The 17,383-nt window shown below is 43.6% G+C and overlaps 1 protein-coding gene across 2 annotated transcripts in view; it reads right to left on the bottom strand.

Annotated features, from left to right (window-relative positions):
* Positions 1-17,383, bottom strand: part of CDYL (chromodomain Y like) — a 153,426-nt gene that overhangs the window by 119,494 nt on the left and 16,549 nt on the right. The window contains exons 1-2 of one of the 2 annotated variants that reach the window (XM_060023703.2): positions 6,234-6,615; positions 5,992-6,103 (exon numbers count right to left, since the gene is read on the bottom strand). The exons of the other annotated variant lie outside the window; for it this stretch is intronic. Coding sequence (XP_059879686.1) covers positions 5,992-6,103; positions 6,234-6,355 — 234 coding nt within the window. The 5' untranslated portion in view covers positions 6,356-6,615. Of the gene's footprint in view, positions 1-5,991; positions 6,104-6,233; positions 6,616-17,383 lie in introns of those variants that run through there. 2 annotated transcript variants of the gene reach the window in all.

Below are 17,383 nucleotides of genomic sequence, written 5' to 3'. Positions count from 1 at the left end.
TAAATACATTCTAAAAACAACTGATACCCAAACCAAACCAGAACAGCCCAAAGGGGGTGGGGGGAAAGGTGGGTTAATCTCACTTACAGAAGAGATTTACACTTCCTTAACAAATAAGGGAGCAAACTGAATCCATCAGGGGCAGAAGAATAAGGGTGACCAAGGGGAGAGGGGTGTCCCAAGAGCAGCAGGAGAACTTGGTATGAGAACAGCCGTCCCTGCCATCAGATACAGGAGAAGCAGGACGATGTGACAGATGCTGGAAAAGCACGCCAGCAAATTAGAGCTCGTTCACGATTTTAGCGAGTAATAAAGACCTCTTAGCCTAAAAAATTGCACAGGAGAATATCTACTGCAAGGTATTTCCACAAACCATCATACTCTAACAGCGACGTATTAGAAGCACTCCCGGTGAGCAAAGAGGACGACAGCAGTGTTACCTGTCCCGCTGCCACTACTCAGCACTGCCCAGGAAGCCCTCAGCCCACCTTAGATGAGAAAATGAAATCCATGTATAAATACTGGGGGGGGGGGGGGAAGTATAAAAGCGTAATTACTCAGAAAATCCGGGTGATCTGATAATTAAAACGATTAGTGTCTAGCAAAAGAGCCAGGTACAAGATTAACATACCAAGGAACGCCGGTGATTCTCCTACAGGCTGTCCATCGACGAAAAAACAACGTTTTAAGACATCCCATTCATATTAGCAAGAAACATGACCTAAGAATAAGCCTAACAGAAAATAAACAAAACCACCACACACACATAAATGCACGTACACGAACAACTGTAAAGCTTTACTGAAGGACTTACGGCTAAAATAAAGAGAAACACCATGTTCAGGAATAGACAGCAGAAGACTCCAACTTCTAATCCAAATTAATCTAGGCGCTCAATACAATCTCCCGCCATGAAAACTCCAACAGAACTTTTCACAAAACTCGACAGGCTGACTTTCAATTTCCTATAGAAGACAAGTGTGAAATTTCTTCAAAAGCCATTGTAATTTTGAATCCCAAGAAAGATGGGACTTGAGGTGAAAACATATCAAGCTGCAGTAATTAAAACAATGTTACAAAAAATAAAGGACATGCAAACTGGCCCCCAAAACAACATCAAATTGATACGACTACTCTGCAGGGCAATTTTAAATTAAAAATGCGCACACCCTTCCATCCAGTTATTTCCCAGGTGCGCGTACGTACGACACGGCACCCTGGGGAGCTCACTGCGAAGCCGGGTGTCTCAGAAGAACGAAGGGCTGCAAACAAGCTCAGGGCTCCTCAAGGAGGAAACGATGGGTGACCCGAAGGGCGGCAGAGAGGGAAGGTCAGGGAGACGGGCCTACCGGACACCACGGCGGAGAGACCGTTCGGCGCTTCTAGGGCATCTTGCTGATGGACAGAAGTGACAGCACCAGACCCCTGGTGCAAATGTGAAGCACACACTGGCAGCGCTTTCTACACTCATCATCGTTACATATACAAAATCGCACGGAACAGAAACCTGAGGGTCCTGTTAAAAGGCAGGTCCTGGCTCCAGGGTCGAGGCGCCTGCATCTCTAACGGGCTCCACGAGATGCTGACGCTGTGAGTCCGTGGACCACTGAGCGGAGCGAGGGCACACGGATGCTCTGAACGTTCCCGAGGACGCTGATGCCAGGGGTTACTGAGCTGGGAAGGGGGCGGGGATGGGGAACCAGGAACGAGATTGTGAGCAGGGGTAAAAGGGGGCTTCGGCCTTATTTATAATGTGGTCATTTACTGTCTGAGAACAATGAGGTTAAGTGCTGTGTAATTAAAAGCTGGGTTTAAAGCACCCACACAGACCACTTCAGCGTGTACAGTTACTGGATCCTAGGGACCTCGCGGTGGTAAGTTCACAGGGCAGGTCAACACCGGCCGCTCTGCTCCTCGCACGATGCTCGTAACTGGCCAGATGAGCAGCCGGCGAGGGAAGTTAACTGTTAAGCGGATGGTGACAGCCCATCCCTACCGCAGAGGCGCTCCTCCAAACGTTATTGTAAATCAGGTGTTCTGTAGTGAGGTGGATGGACCTAGAGTCTGTCATACAGAGTGAAGTAAGTCAGACAGAGAAAGACAAATACCGTACGCTAACACATATATATGAATTTAAGAAGAAACAAATGGTCATGGAGGACCTAGGGGTAAGACAGCAATAAAGACGCAGACCCACTAGAGAATGGACTTGAGGACATGGGGAGGGGGAAGGGTAAGCTGGGACGAAGTGAGAGAGTGGCATGGACATATACACACTACCAAACGTAAAACAGATAGCTAGTGGGAAGCAGCCGCATAGCACAGGGAGATCAGCTCGGTGCTCTGTGACCACCTAGAGGGGTGGGATAGGGAGGGTGGGAGGGAGGGAGACGTAAGAGGGGAGAGATATGGGGACATATGTATATGTATAACTGATTCACTTTGTTATGAAGCAGAAACTAACACACCATTGTAAAGCAATTATACTCCAGTCAAGATGTTAAAAAGATAAATAAATCAGGTGTTCTGTTTCTTTTGAAATTTTTTTAAGTCTAGTCAGCTTATTAAAAATAAACAACTGCTATTTTTATCTGAAGTAGCATCTACGCAACATAAGTCAGGCGTTTTTCGCATGGCCTACCGTCCTTCGTCTCTACTGAATATTCCTGCTCCTTAATCCTTCCAGAGGAAATCCTCCGTAACTACGGAAGAGTTAACGAGCACGCAGCAAGGCCCCTTCTATAATGACAACAGGAAAATGTCTCCAGGCCCGGCCCTGGCAAGTGAGGGGACCTGAACCCGAAGCTCCACGAACGGCAGGTAAACCGGCCTCTCCGGCCGGCCTCTCGGGAGACGGTGTGGGGCAGCCGCCGCCCCACTGTGCGCCGAGGAGCCACCTCACTGCTCACTGGAGGAGCTCTCTGCACAACCAGAGGTACGCAAGTGGCCACTCAGGTTAGCACTGGGACTTGTCGATTTCATTCCACACTAGGGCCAAGAGAGACTTTGGTGGAAATGCATTCGTGAACTCGTAATAAATTAACTGGGGGAGAAGTCTCAAGTCTAGTGGTGAATCACCCTGTACAGACACGGCAATGATGAAATCTGAAAGAAACTCTGACTTACTCAACTGGTCCTGGTCGCAGTCACAGTCATTAAAGGGTGCTATGAGGATCGAACTTCAAAAGCAGCACCTCTGAAAAGGCAGAAGATACTTTCTTTCTTTAAACTTACTCATCCTAGCGGAGAAATCATCTGGGAACTGACCCTTGAGCTGAGCGTTGCTGAGTAGTTGTTAGAAAGTGTTCACTGCCAACAGGGTACGGCAGAGGGTGAGCAACTGTGTGTGTGTGTGTCTGTGTGTGAGAGAGAATGAGAGCATCAGCCCAGGGGGCAAGAGGGAGTCATGAAGCAGAAACAAACCCCACAAAGTCAAGACAGGGAGGGGGGCATGCAACAAAGTATCACCGGGGATGACAGCCCTACCCCACAAAAAAACTCTTAAAAATTGAAGGACATAGAACCAAAATCTGATAGAAAAGTGGGAAAAGTAATCTGAACAGGCAATTCACACAAAAAGATATAAAAATATCAAGATGTCACGAAAAGACACAAAACAGATCAAACATACGAAAACATACTGAAACTCACTATTAGAGAAATTCAAGTTAAAAACAGAGATAACATCTATCAAACTAGGGGAAAGGATGACAACAGGTACACTCAGTTGGTGAGACTGTGGGGAATCGGCCATTCTCATACCCTGACCCTGGGGGTGCAAACTGGGACAACCTTCCTGAGAGTCCGGCCAGAGCTGACGAAACTACGCCTGCGCTCCTGAGCCAGCAACACCCCACCTCCAGGGGCCCCCCGCTGAAGGCAGACCCCGAACAGCATAAACCCACACACGCGCGCGGTTACTCGCTGCAGCACTGACTTTGGGTGCGAAATGCTGGACGCATTCTAAACGCCACACAGGACAGTGGTTTTATAAACTACGGTGCACCCACAGTGTTGCTCCCGTGCAGCTATTTCTAAAACGAGGATGACCTGTATGATTCGCGGTGATTCCCTAGACTGACTGGTAAGTGAAAAACGCAAGGCAGAGCGTGGATAACATGCTAGTCTTCTGGCAAGAAAGAAAAGGATGCAGGAAAATACACAGGTATCTGATTTGTACCAAAAACAAAAAAAAACCCTGAAGGACAAACCAGAAACTAAAGAGCCTGGCCACCCACAGAGGGTGGGGGGAAAGGAGTGGAGAGCATGATGCGGGAACGGGGCAGTGGGGATGAGGTGCGACGGGCGCTGTGTGGGCACCTCTCTGTACAGCCCTCACTGCTAGAGCCTAATGTTTTACACGTCCCCCAAACAGACAATGAACTACTGATGGGATGTGGGGTAACCCAAATGGAACACAAGCTGTAACAAGTGAACCTACCTGTACTACAAATGATCAACCACCCAGGCGGAGGCGGAAGGAAAAGGTAACTTTGGAACACACTGTTTTACTGGGACTCCGAACGGCGAAAGACAAAAAGAACCGTACACAAAAACTACGGAGTCTAGGAGTCGGCAAACTACTTCTACAAAGGGCCAGACAGTCAATATCTTCAGCTCTGCTGGCCATATGGTCTCTGTTGCAACTACTGAAGTCTGCCACTGAACTGAGCAAGGACCACAGGCAACACAGAAACAAATGGGCACGTGTGTTCCAATAAAACTTTATTCACAAAAACAGGAAGTGGGCCAGATTTGGCCCGTAGGCCAGAGTCCACTGGTGCCTGACCTGGTTTAGTAAAGCTGTTCTCAGAGGGTTCCCGTTAGCAATTCTGAAACCACACGTATGTGCACACAAGAGTTGAGCAGACGTATAACAGACAATGAGGACCAGATTTCTCACCGTTGGAGACAGAAGTTGCAAATAAGGAAAGAAGCACAGTTAGAACGAATAGCATGCTGTTGGGCTGGAAATGGAGGTTATCACATGAACCCTTGTTCTGTCAGTACAGACACAGAACGACATAAAGATGTGTAGGTATGTGTGGGCAAGTACACGAACACACATGTATTTCCACAGCTGTCCACGAGGAGGGTCCAGATGCAATGACACGTCGGTGGCAATGAGCACGCCCAGTGGCCAGATCTGGGCTTCTAACTGCCATGCTCCAATGACACTAAGCGGGGCTCTTTGGAGAGGTGGCTGATTCCACGGCTGGGGCAGGGAAAATTCAAGATGAGCCCTGAGCCTGCTGTGGTGGCTGAAAATAAAGACATGCTCCAAAGAGGGGGTGGGGAACTTCACAAAAGGACACGGGAGTTTCCAGTGGCCAAAGCTAGAGCCACCTGATTAACAAAATAAGGGTATGAGATTATAACCCACCGAATTTTCTTAAACTGTGATTCCATAAAGATATAAATCACTGAATGAGTGAATATACAGGGAAGAAGCGACAGCTCTTCCTTACAGAAAAACTCCAATAAAGAAATGGAAGAAAAGCAGAAGCCACTATCAGGTAAACTCCTGCAGACAAGACTCACCAATGGAATGTTAGAGTGACTGGGAGAAAGCTGAAGGAGAAAAAATGTATTTGGATTGTCTAAAAGTCATCTCCCCCGAGATACATATTAATTACAAAGCGGGGAAACCCGGCAGACACGGCTTCAACCAAGTGATGGAGATTACGTCAGCAACAGTGAGGTAACATCCCACACCCCTCCTCCTGGTGTGATGCCTTGAGAAGGTGTTACGGGCTGAACTGTGTCCTCCAAAACCCGTATGTTGAAGTCCTAAGCCCCAACACCTCAGAAAGTGACTGTATTTGGAAACGAGGCCTTTAAAGACGTAATTAAGTTAAAATGAGGGTGTTGGAGTGGTCCTGATGCAATGTGACTGGGGTCATTACAGGAGGAGGAAATCTGGACAGACACCGGGATGTGCGTGCACAGAGGGATGACCCTGTGAGGACACAGGGTGGAGGCGGCACCTACCGGCCAAGGAGAGAGGCCTCGGGAGAACCAGCCCTGCCGCCATCTTGATCTTGGACATCCAGCCTCCAGGCTGGGAGGGAATAAAGGTCTGCGGCACTCTGTTACGGCGGTCCTGGCAGATTAACACAGAAGGCCACTGCATCACTTCCATGGAATTCTTGCCCAAAGGGGTACTAACCTGAATCTCATCATGAAAAAACACAGGAAAGTCCAACTTAGGGCCATTCTAGAAAACAACTCACAGATGCTCTTCAGAAGTGTCTGGGTGATACAAGGAAAAGATGGAGGATCTGTCACAGATCAGAGGAGACGCCGGCGACGTGACCACTGAATGCAGCGCTGCACCCTGAACAGAAAAGGACATGAGTGGGGACACGTACGGCCTGAGGAGGGTCTGCACTTTGTCCCCACGGTAATTCCCTGATGTTGACAACAGTGCTGCGGTGACAAAGTCGGGTGGAGGGCAAACAAGAACTCTTTCCCATTTCTGCAACTTTCCTGTATCATTTCCTTTATTCTTCCCAAATAAAAAAGTTAAAAGCTTTGGTGTTTTAATTGTGACAGCCACTGAGCTATTTCAGTAGGGGAACGCTGGAACAGTTTTAAATTTTACAACGATCACCCTGGGAGCAACACGAACTGTCTCTCAGTTACAAACGACTTGGTCCCCTTTTGTGACCCTAGAGCTGGACCACCGCCCTACCCCGGCCGACCTGAGGTCAGGCTTTGCCAGCAGAGGGCGCTGGAGGGTCGCCGCCAGGAGCGTTCCTTCCTTCTCCCTCCTCCTGGAGTGTGGCCGGGTCAGCGTGCCCGGCAGGTCGGCCCCACCTCTTGTCCCTCCCGTGCAACCTGAGGGCTGGTGTGTGCAGTTGCTGCTTTGTGTGCAGGAGTCTTCGCTGAGCCCACCAGCTCGCACCTCCTGACACCTCTTGATGTGAAACGCCCCCGGCCCCCAACAACCGGCGGGTGGCTCTTCGCGGCACAGTAACCCAGCCCGACGCACACACGTCCCGCCTCGCCTTCCTGGCTGGTCACACCCACCACCGTCCAGTCGCCTTTAACCAACCAGACACCGTCACTGCCAAGAGAGCGAGATGAACACGAGCTATTACGCTCAGGGTGGGGAATTTCCAAAAGTAAAGCAAACTTTACTCATCAGGTTAGAGGAAAAGAAGCTAATTCACTCGCTGATTATTCCCATTCAAAAGCACCGTCTAGTCTAGCCTAATTTTTTGTCCAGTGTGCAAATTTAATTTAACCCTTATTCTAGCATTGTTAACCGTGGAGCTCCTAGGAACAATTCCTCCCTCTTTTATCGGATTCAAAACAAATGTAACTAAACTCAATGCACAAAACTGTGTCAGATGTGCAGAAACTAACTGCAGAATGAAGAGGAAACAAGGGGAAAAAAGTAGAAAAAGTACAAGAATGGAGAGTAACCTGGAATACACAAGATAAAGGTACAGAAATGCAACAAATATTTATACTAAACGGGCCAACAGTTCTACAGAATTTTCTGATTTTGTGTTTTCATTTAAGTGATGAACTAAAAAAAATAATCCAATCATTAAGTCTAATTACTACTCTTCTTAAGGGTTAATTTGCCACTGAAAGACATCGTCTACAACTGGTGTGGGATGGAGAATGTATTTAGGGAGGAGCCGAAGATCTTTCCCCCTTTCAACAGCCACTTGTGTGAGTGTCAAGTCTAAGAAACACGCTAGAAAAAGACCAGAGGGAGGGCTATTTTGCTGTTCACAGGGGCGGGGAGAGAGTAACGCTAAGACTAATCATGGAGAGAACATAAAAATCTGAGCAGATGCAACAGCCTGAGCCATCGCTTCCTCCCGGGAGGGGGCGGCAGGTGTCAGGGACCAGAGCCCTCGGACCGCTGACCAGGAGAAGCATGACGGGGTGACCAAGGTCTGTGTTTGCAACACGAATTGCTCTTAAAGGGGGTGATTACCACCCGCCTTGCAGGGATGGGAGGAGAGCTGAGCGAAGGTCCTAGAGTCTTGCACTTCGTCATAATTCAACAGTAGCCTCTCTTAGTCTCACCTACTGTATCCTCGTGTGTAGAATCGGAAGAGGGTGGATCAGGCAATATTACTGCCCAGGACCTTTCTCACTGTAATAGTCTATGAGTCTATGAAATGTAGGGAGCGACCTGTGTTCTCCTAGGACTAACAACACGAGTGTTACACTGTTTTCTCTCCCCTTTATCTAAACCTGACAGTCTCTAAGTGACTGAAAACCCAAGCTCCACAAAAATTATGCGGCTTACTTATGCTGGTTTCCTAAGGAGATGATGGCAAACTCTTAGAACATGCACAGAGAACAAAGGCATTTCAAACACCAAAAAGGTTAAGAGAGCAAAGAAAGCATGCTAAGCAACAAGAAAGACAAGTCATGGAAAAAGAGACAAGTTTCAAGAAAAAGAAATGAAATTTTCATTTTCACCAGTATGGTGGACAAAATACAGTAACAAGTCCTTCTAGTACAATAAACATAGAAACACAAAGCTAAGTTAAGATATTTTTAAAATACTTTTTAAAATGCATCACTCACAAGCTGGCAAGTAGGAAAATCTTTAAGAATATAAAGATGAAAACTCAACAACGGAGCAAGAGAAGCACCATCTGAAGCCAGATGATGCCCTACTGATGCTCTCAAGGTCAGGGGACAAAGCCCGTGAGGTGGGACGTGAGGACAGAGACCCACACGTAGGGACGAGATGCCAGGCTTCACTCACAAGCAGAGGGGTGACCAGGGAACAGAGTAAGGAAACGCGTCTGTCTTCACTGACCTTGGCTGTAGGAGGGAGCTGGTGAGAGAATGGGAGAGAATCCTCACCCACATTCCAGCCTTAGAAGCAGAATAAAGGCCCTGCCTCCTCTCAAGACCAGAGGAACTAAGGGAGCACAGGGACAGCAGGAGGTTGTCAACTTCCCCAATGCCCTAAAAATATCAGAATCTTCAGCAGGAGCCAAGAAACCCCAAACCACAGGAAAAGTCACCAAAAGCCGCAAGACTCAGATGTACCAGGATCTGTGCAGGAGGGAAGCCACGGGGCATCTGACGGATGGAAGCAGGAGAACGCCAACACCATCGGCGGGTCCCACCGGAGAACAGAGCAGGCCCGCGAGAGCGTCTGCCAGAAGCAGCAGGAACCTCTGCACACTCAACCCACAGGTGAGCATGGAGTCCAGAGTCGGGTCTCAGTGGTCTGGAGCTGTCTAGGCCTTAAGAGTTCTTGAGACCAACCAGGCAAAGCTCCTTTCCGCTCACGAAAAATGCTGGAAATAGACTACAAATTGAGCAGGAGAGGACAGCTGGGGCAATGGACAGAGGAGCTTTCAGCCAGGTGAAAGCTGAAGGGTGAGGATGGCAGGACAGAGCCACGAAGGACAAGGCCATGTGTCAAAACGACAGAAGAGGGAGCTCTGGAGCTGTGCCCTGAGAAAACCTCTCCTGACCCGCCCCCTTCCTAATGAACAGAGACTAATTTCAGATAAAAACGAACAACAGAAAAAGGATGGTGGTTGAATCTCATACAAACGTATTGCAAGCAAAAAAAAAAAAGGTGAATAGGACGATCCTACAAGCAATGAAAGCACACAGGAAGACAGGAAGACATGCTCTTGAAACAGATAAGCTGCTCCCTAATACTTCAAAACACAAACCAAGAGTCAATTCTCTGTAATGGCGGGAAGACTGAACGGGTCATGAGAACACACACAGATAACATTTATGAAAAATCAATTGAAAAAAAAAACAAACGAACTACCTAAACACAGCGCTTACAAAAGCCAGGGAAAGGGTTAAATCTCACAAACTACAACCCTAAGGTGTAAGAACTGCTTCCTGGCTTGAGGGCACTGCCCAACCCCCAAAGCTATGGCTGCAAAATTAGTGGCTGGAAAAAACAGAGCCTTACCAGCTAAAGGTGCCGGGTATCAGAGTTCAGAGCTGGGGAAGCAACCAGAAATTTAGAGTTTTCAGACAGCACCAGAACTGCAGAAGAAGCGACACTCCAATTCAGAGCACAAAATGCTGATACCCCTGGCTGACAGCTGAACCACATATGCTCAAAGGAAACCACCAGCGGCCTGGGGAAAACGCAGTCAGTGAGAAATCTTTTGAAAGAGGAACATGAAGCCAAATCTATGAATGTGATGCCCTTTCGCAGCTGTGCTCGGGACGCACAGGGACGCAGAAGGCTCTAAACGTCAGAGTGCAAAGCCCAACGCTGGCAGATCAGCTAGAACCCAGAGAAATCCTCAGAAGAGACAAGAACAGGGAGAAGGAAAGTCCATTTCTACTGAGATGCTTGGCCAACTTCCAAATCTTACAGGCACAGGGCGCCAGAGTAAAGAAACATCAGTGGAAAGACAAAAGAACAGAGCAGATATATATAAGCAGACACCTATCACAGTAAAAACGAAATTTATAGTTTGACTCCAAGCATTTAACTGTCTGCTACAATAAAACCCCAATAATCCTCAGAAGAACACAAGAGTCCAGGGTCATCACAACATGTCCAGTTTTCAACCAGACAAGCAAAACCACAGTGAAGTCTGACCCGTACGCAAGTAAGAAGACAGTCAACAGAAGCTGACTCCAGGTGAGCTCGGATGCTGGATTTAAGAGACTTCAAAGCAGCCAACAAACAGTTCAACGAATTTGGAAAATATGCTCAAACGATTGAAAGAAAATATGATAGCAGTGAGTAAACAAATACAGCAATGTCAACAGAGAAACAAATGAACAAACAGTAAAATGAACTCAGTAGATTAGCTAAACAACAAATTGATGCTTTCTTCTAACAGCTGTAATGAACTTGAATATAGAAGAATCTGAAAAAAAGAAAGAAAAAGAGACGGTCGAAAGATGAATAGAATTTTCAATGATGTGTGACAACAGGAAGCAGCACACTAACTGGAATCCCAGAAGAGAAAGGAAAAAATTTTCTGAAGACACAACATCTGAAAAATCCCCCAATGCTCAACATACCTTAAGCAGAATAAAAACAAATAAAACGACTAAGACACATCTTAGTCACACTGCTAAAAGCCAAAGATAAAATCTTGAAATCAGCCAAAGAAAAATGATGTATTATACACAGGAAAACAAAAACAATAATGATAAGAACATAAACTGACTTCTCATTAAGAAACTATGGAAGTCTGAAGACACTGGGACCAAATATTCAAATTGCTGAAGAAGGAAAACAAAACAAAACAAAAACCCTGTCAACCAAGAATTCTAGTATCCAGCAAAACTATTCTTTAAAATTGAGGGTGAAATGAGGACATTTTCAAATAGAAAACCATTTATCTATCACCAGCGGATCTGACTACAGGAAATGCTAAAGAAAGTTCTTGAGTCTGAATGGAAATCACACGACATGGCAACTTAAGTTTACAGGAAGAAATAAAGCCAGAAACAGTCATTATGTAGGTACAGTAGGTCCTCTGTATTCGCAGGTTCCACATCCATGGATTCAACCAATAGTGGATTGAAAATATTCAGGGAAAAAAATTTCCAGAAAGTTCCAAAAGGTAAAACTTAAATTTGCCACACACTGGCCACCATTTACATAGCATTTACACTGTATTAGATATAAGTCATCTAAGAGATGATTTAAAGACGATGTGCACAGGTTATATGCAAGTACTACACCATTTTATATGAGAAACTTGAGCATATGCAGATTTGGGTATCCACATGGGGTCCTGCAACCAATCCCATGTGGATACTAAGGGATGACTATATACGTAATACACAATTTCTTAGCCATTATAAAAGATGACAGCTTAAAGCAAAAATTACAACACTACTGATGAGTTTACAAGGTATATCAATGTAATACTGAAGATAAGAGAGAGAAATGAAAATATACTACAGAACAAACTATTTAGATGAAATACATATGACAATACTACTAAAGGTAAAAGGCGGGAAACTGAAATATACTATTGAAGAAATTCTGGGTTTTACCTGAGGTGATTCAATACCAATGCTAAGTAGATTGGGATAAAGCTAAAATGCATCTTGCAATTCCTAGAGAGCAACCGCCCTCCCCCTGCCCCCAAAAAAGCAAAGCAATATAGCTAGAAAACCAACATCAAAATTAAAGTGAGAATTTTAAACTTTGACTAACATGAAAACCAAAATAAGGAAGAAAAAAGACAAACAAAAATCTCTTCCTAAAAAAGTGCAAAATGGTAGACCTAAAATACAACCATACCAATAATTACTTTAAATGTAAACAGACTAAACGTTCTAATCAAAAGGCAAAGACTGGTAAATTTTTTTTTTTTAAGCAAGAACCAACTACATTCTAGTTTCAAAAGCAGCACTTTATAAAGACAGAAACAAACTAAAAGGCTGAATAAATATATACCAAGGCTGGAATGGATATATTAATATAAAACAAAATAGACTTCAAGAAGTATTACTACAGACAAAAAGGGACATTTCACAATGATGTTAAAAGATCAACAGAACACTATATTGGTATACTTATACCAATATAATAAATACACACACGTAATGACAGTGCATCAAAATGTGTGAAACAAAAACAGAAGAGAGACAAATGCATTTTCATAGTTGGATATCCTAACATACCCCTCGATAATCGTTCAAACCAGATTTTTAGAAACAGTACAAATACAGGAGACCCAAATAACAGCATTAACCCTAACTTAGCTGATATTTATGAAACATTCCACTGATAACTGAAGAATTATATAAACTTTTTAAGTGCACAGAGAACATTCACCAAGATGGATCAAATACTGTGCCACAAAACATGTCTAAAGAGATTCCAAAAAAATAAATCTAGAGAAAATGTTTTGACTACAATGGAATTTAAAGATCAAAATTAAAACATCTAGTGAAACCTAACATACCTGAAAATTAAACAACCTAATTCTAAACAACCCATGGGTCAAAGAAATCACAAGGGAAATTAAAAAATATTTTGAACTAGATTAAAATGAAAGCACATCGGGCTTCCCTGGTGGCGCAGTGGTTGAGAGTCCGCCTGCCGATGCAGGGGACACGGGTTCGTGCCCCCGTCCGGGAAGATCCCACATGCCGTAGAGCGGCTGGGCCCGTGAGCCATGGCCGCTGAGCCCGTGAGCCATGGCCGCTGAGCCTGCACGTCCGGAGCCTGTGCTCCGCAACAGGAGAGGCCACAGCAGTGAGAGGCCCGCGTACTGCAAAAAAATAAAAAATAAATAAAATGAAAGCATATCAAATTTTGCAGGATATACCAAAGAAGGGCTTGAAGGAAATTTATAGCATTACATGTTCTTATTAGGAAGCAAGAAAACTCTTAAATCAATGACCTAAACTTCCACCTTATAAAACTAAAAAGAAAAGCAAATTAAATCAAAATGAGATGAATAATAAACAATTATCTGCCAATGAATCCAACACTTTAAAGTAAATTCCTTTAAAGACACAACACCAAAACTCAAGAAGAAATACCAATTCTGAATAACTTCATATCCATTAAAGATAGTGAATTCATAACCTAACTCAACAGAAGAAAATTTCAGTACCAGATGGCTTCACTGATAAATTCTAGTAAACATTCATGAAGGAATCAAAACCAATTTCAGAAAGTGAGAGAGGGGAATGCTTCCTAACTCCTTTATGAGACCAGCATAATTCTTGACAGGAAACAGAAGAGAAAATTATAGACCCATTTACCTTATGAACACAGAGACAACAATTCCTCAAGGCATTAACATAGATTAAAAGGACCAAACATCCTCAGATCAAAAGTACATCATATCCACACTTAGACCCACTGTAGTAAAACTGCAGAACTGTCAAGGGTAAGAAATCTTAAACTACCAGAAACTCAGATGACTTATAAAGAGGGGCGGATTTTTTTCATCAGCTGCAAAGCTAATAAATCTTAATTGTCAACCAATAAAATGTATACCCAGCTAAAAAGCCATTAACAATATAATAGTAAGATTACCTTTAGACATATAAATATCAAGAATTTATTATCTCAAATCCTAACTAAAATAATCAAAGATGTAATGAAATCTACTCCTAAATATATACTCAAGAGAATTGAAAGTATATGCACACATAAACACTTCTGTATAAATGTCCTATAAATGTTCTATATAAATGCAACATTACTCATAACACACACCAAAATAGAAACAACTCAAATATCCATCAATCAATGAATAGTCAAAATGTGGTCTAGTCACAAAATGGAATATTATTCAGCCATAAAAAGAAGTAATGCACTGACACACTCTACAACGTGGATGATCCCTGAAAACAGGCTAAATTATTAGCATTATCAGAAAAGAAGTCAGACACAAAGACCACATACTGTATAATTCCATGTAAGTGAAATTCATAGAGAAAGTAGATTTAGTGCTTGCCAGGGGTGCAGGGTTACAGGGGCGGGGACTGACAGTCAATGGGTAAGGAGTTTCTTTCTGAGGTGCGGAAATGTTCCAAAATTAGATAACGGTAAAAGTACAATTTTGTAAACATATTAAAAACCACGGAACTGTATCCTTTAAAAAGAGGAATTCTAGGCCTTCCCTGGTGGCGCAGTGGTTGAGAGTCCGCCTGCCGATGCAGGGGACACGGGGTCGTGCCCCGGTCTGGGAAGATCCCACGTGCCGCGGAGCGGCTGGGCCCGTGAGCCATGGCCACTGAGCCTGCGCCGTCCGGAGCCTGTGCTCCGCAACGGGAGAGGCCACAGCAGTGAGAGGCCCGCGTACCGCAAAAAAAAAAAAAAAAAAAAAAGAGGAATTCTATGGTATCCAAATCATATCTCAAAAAAGAAAATAGAAAAGCAAAGAAAGTAAGGTGCAATTCAGGAGCAAAAGTCAGCCCACATAGAATGAAAGGGATAAGTGAAATGGCGTTCAAATGTAAAGTTAGAAAATTTAAATAACCTGTGATTTAAAAAAAAATTGTTGGTTTATTTCTGAAAGATAAAACAAATACTAGAAAATAATCTTGACCTAGTGGAGGTGAGGTTGGAGATTTCAGTGAAGAATTAATAGTGACTATGCCCTTGTTATGTCCTCAAGGAAGACATATAAAAATTAACTATTAAATACATATCCCATTTCTGGTACATTAAAAAGAATAGAAATATTCTCAATGAGCATAAGACACAGGGAGTAGATACACTCAAAAGGTAAATAACACATACGTCCCTGTCACATTTCAGAAGAAATCACTGAATGATTTGATCACTCAGATTAATAGTTAAGCAGAATCTAAAGAAATTAATGGCAACCACAAGGTCAGACAAAGAATCTATATCATCCAACCAGCAAAAGAATACCCAATCCATACAGAAAAATCTCTCAGACCAACAGACAATTGAAAAATAAATAAGAAAAGGATAAACAGCAAAGATGAACTCTAAATCCAAAAATAAACCCTTTTACAAGATCACAAGAGAAAACCTCCAGAATTAAGGTTTCATGAAGACCATTCTCTGGCCATGGGATAACTCAATTAGAAGATACATAGTAAAGAAAAAGATTTTCACCTTAAAAATATTTAAATTTAAGTACTCAAAAACAAAAAGACAAAATCCTTGTGGCTGTAAATTTTTTTAATACATTTTGGATTTTAAAACATATGAATAAATATCCTAAACAAAAAAATAAGTGAATTTATTTTTAATAAACAGAAAAATCTAAAGATAGTTTTAAAAAATAAAGCAAACGTATACGATGTGGCTAAAGCTGTACTTACAAGGTAATTGCACAGCCTTCACTAAGGAACAAGATGCGCTGTTCAACTCAGTAAGCTCGGAAAAGAGCCAGATAACGTCAAGAGGGCGGAAGGAAATAAAGAGCAAGAAATAAAGTAGAAAGCAAAGATATAAAGCATCAGTAAAATAAAAAACTGATTCTGACAAAGAATCAAATGAGATAAAATATCTGTAAGGAAAAAGGCACAAAAAACCAAAAGGCGGGCTTCCCTGGTGGCGCAGTGGATGAGAGTCCGCCTGCCGATCCAGGGGACACGGGTTCGTGCCCCGGTCCGGGAAGATCCCACATGCCGTGGAGCGGCTGGGCCCGTGAGCCATGGCCGCTCAGCCTGCACATCCGGAGCCTGTGCTCCACAACGGGAGAGGCCGCAGCAGTGAGAGGCCCGCGTACCGCAAAAAAAAAAAAAAAAAGAAAACCAAAAGGCATGTTAAAGGTATATAATCATAGATCCAGTACAGGTTTTTAAATATCCTAAAATACTCTAATATAAAAAACTTTAGGCCACAATTGACTTAAGAAATAGAAAACACCGATAAAGAAACACAAGGTAATTCTCTAATGAATAATCAAATAGCTCGTCTCCTATCTTAAAAGGAAACAGAAGTCCAGAAGATTTTATAGGCAGGTGAAACAAAATCTTCAAAAACAGAAAATCAAAACACAGAAAATCCAGGGATTCTGCAACTGTTCCAGAGTAGGAAAAAATATTAAGTTGGTTACCTTTTCAAGTGACTATTATAAGCCTGATTATGAAAAGAATTTAACAATGTACGTAATAACACACTGTGACTAAGTAGGGTTTATCCCAGAAATGCAAGGATGGCTTAACATCAGATGATATATTAATATACTACATTAAAATATTAAAAGGAAAGAGGGGGTCAAATGACAATCTCTAATGAATGCAGAAAGCACATCCCATACAATTCGTTAACCGTTCAGGATTAAGAACTCCTCACATGCTAGAAATAAGAGAACTTTAACCAGAAATAACAGAACTTTAACTTTAAAACAGTATCTTAGCAGGACTTCCCTGGTGGTCCAGTGGGTAAGACTCTGCGCTCCCAATGCAGGGGCCCAGGTTCGATCCCTGGTCAGGGAACTAGGTCCCACATGCTGCAACTAAGGCGTGGCACAGCCAAAAATAAATATTTTTTAAACAAAGGTACTTTAGCAACTATCTACAACTTTTACTTAATAATAAAATTTTATAGAACTTTCAGAATTAAAAATAAAATAAGAATGCCTGGGGGCTTCCCTGGTGGCGCAGTGGTTAAGAACCCGCCTGCCAATGCAGGAGACATGGGTTCGAGCCCTGGTCCGCGAAGATCCCACATGCCGCGGAGCAGCTAAGCCCGTGTGCCACAACTACTGAGCCTGCGCTCTGGAGCCCGCGAGCCACAACTACTGAGCCCGTGTGCCACAACTACTGAAGCCTGCGCACCTATAGTCCGTGCTCCACAACAAGAGAAGCCACCACAACGAAGAGGAGCCCTCGCTCGCCACAACTACGGAAAACCCGCGCACAGCAACGAAGACCTAACGCAGCCAAAAAATAGATAAAATAAATAAATTTTTTAAAAAAATCCTTGTTGTTAGTAACT

Source organism: Delphinus delphis, chromosome 10, assembly GCF_949987515.2.
Source record: "Delphinus delphis chromosome 10, mDelDel1.2, whole genome shotgun sequence".
Taxonomy (NCBI): Eukaryota; Metazoa; Chordata; class Mammalia; order Artiodactyla; family Delphinidae; genus Delphinus; species Delphinus delphis.
The sequence above is the reverse complement of the archived record's forward strand: the minus strand, read 5'-3'. Positions and strand labels throughout refer to the sequence as shown.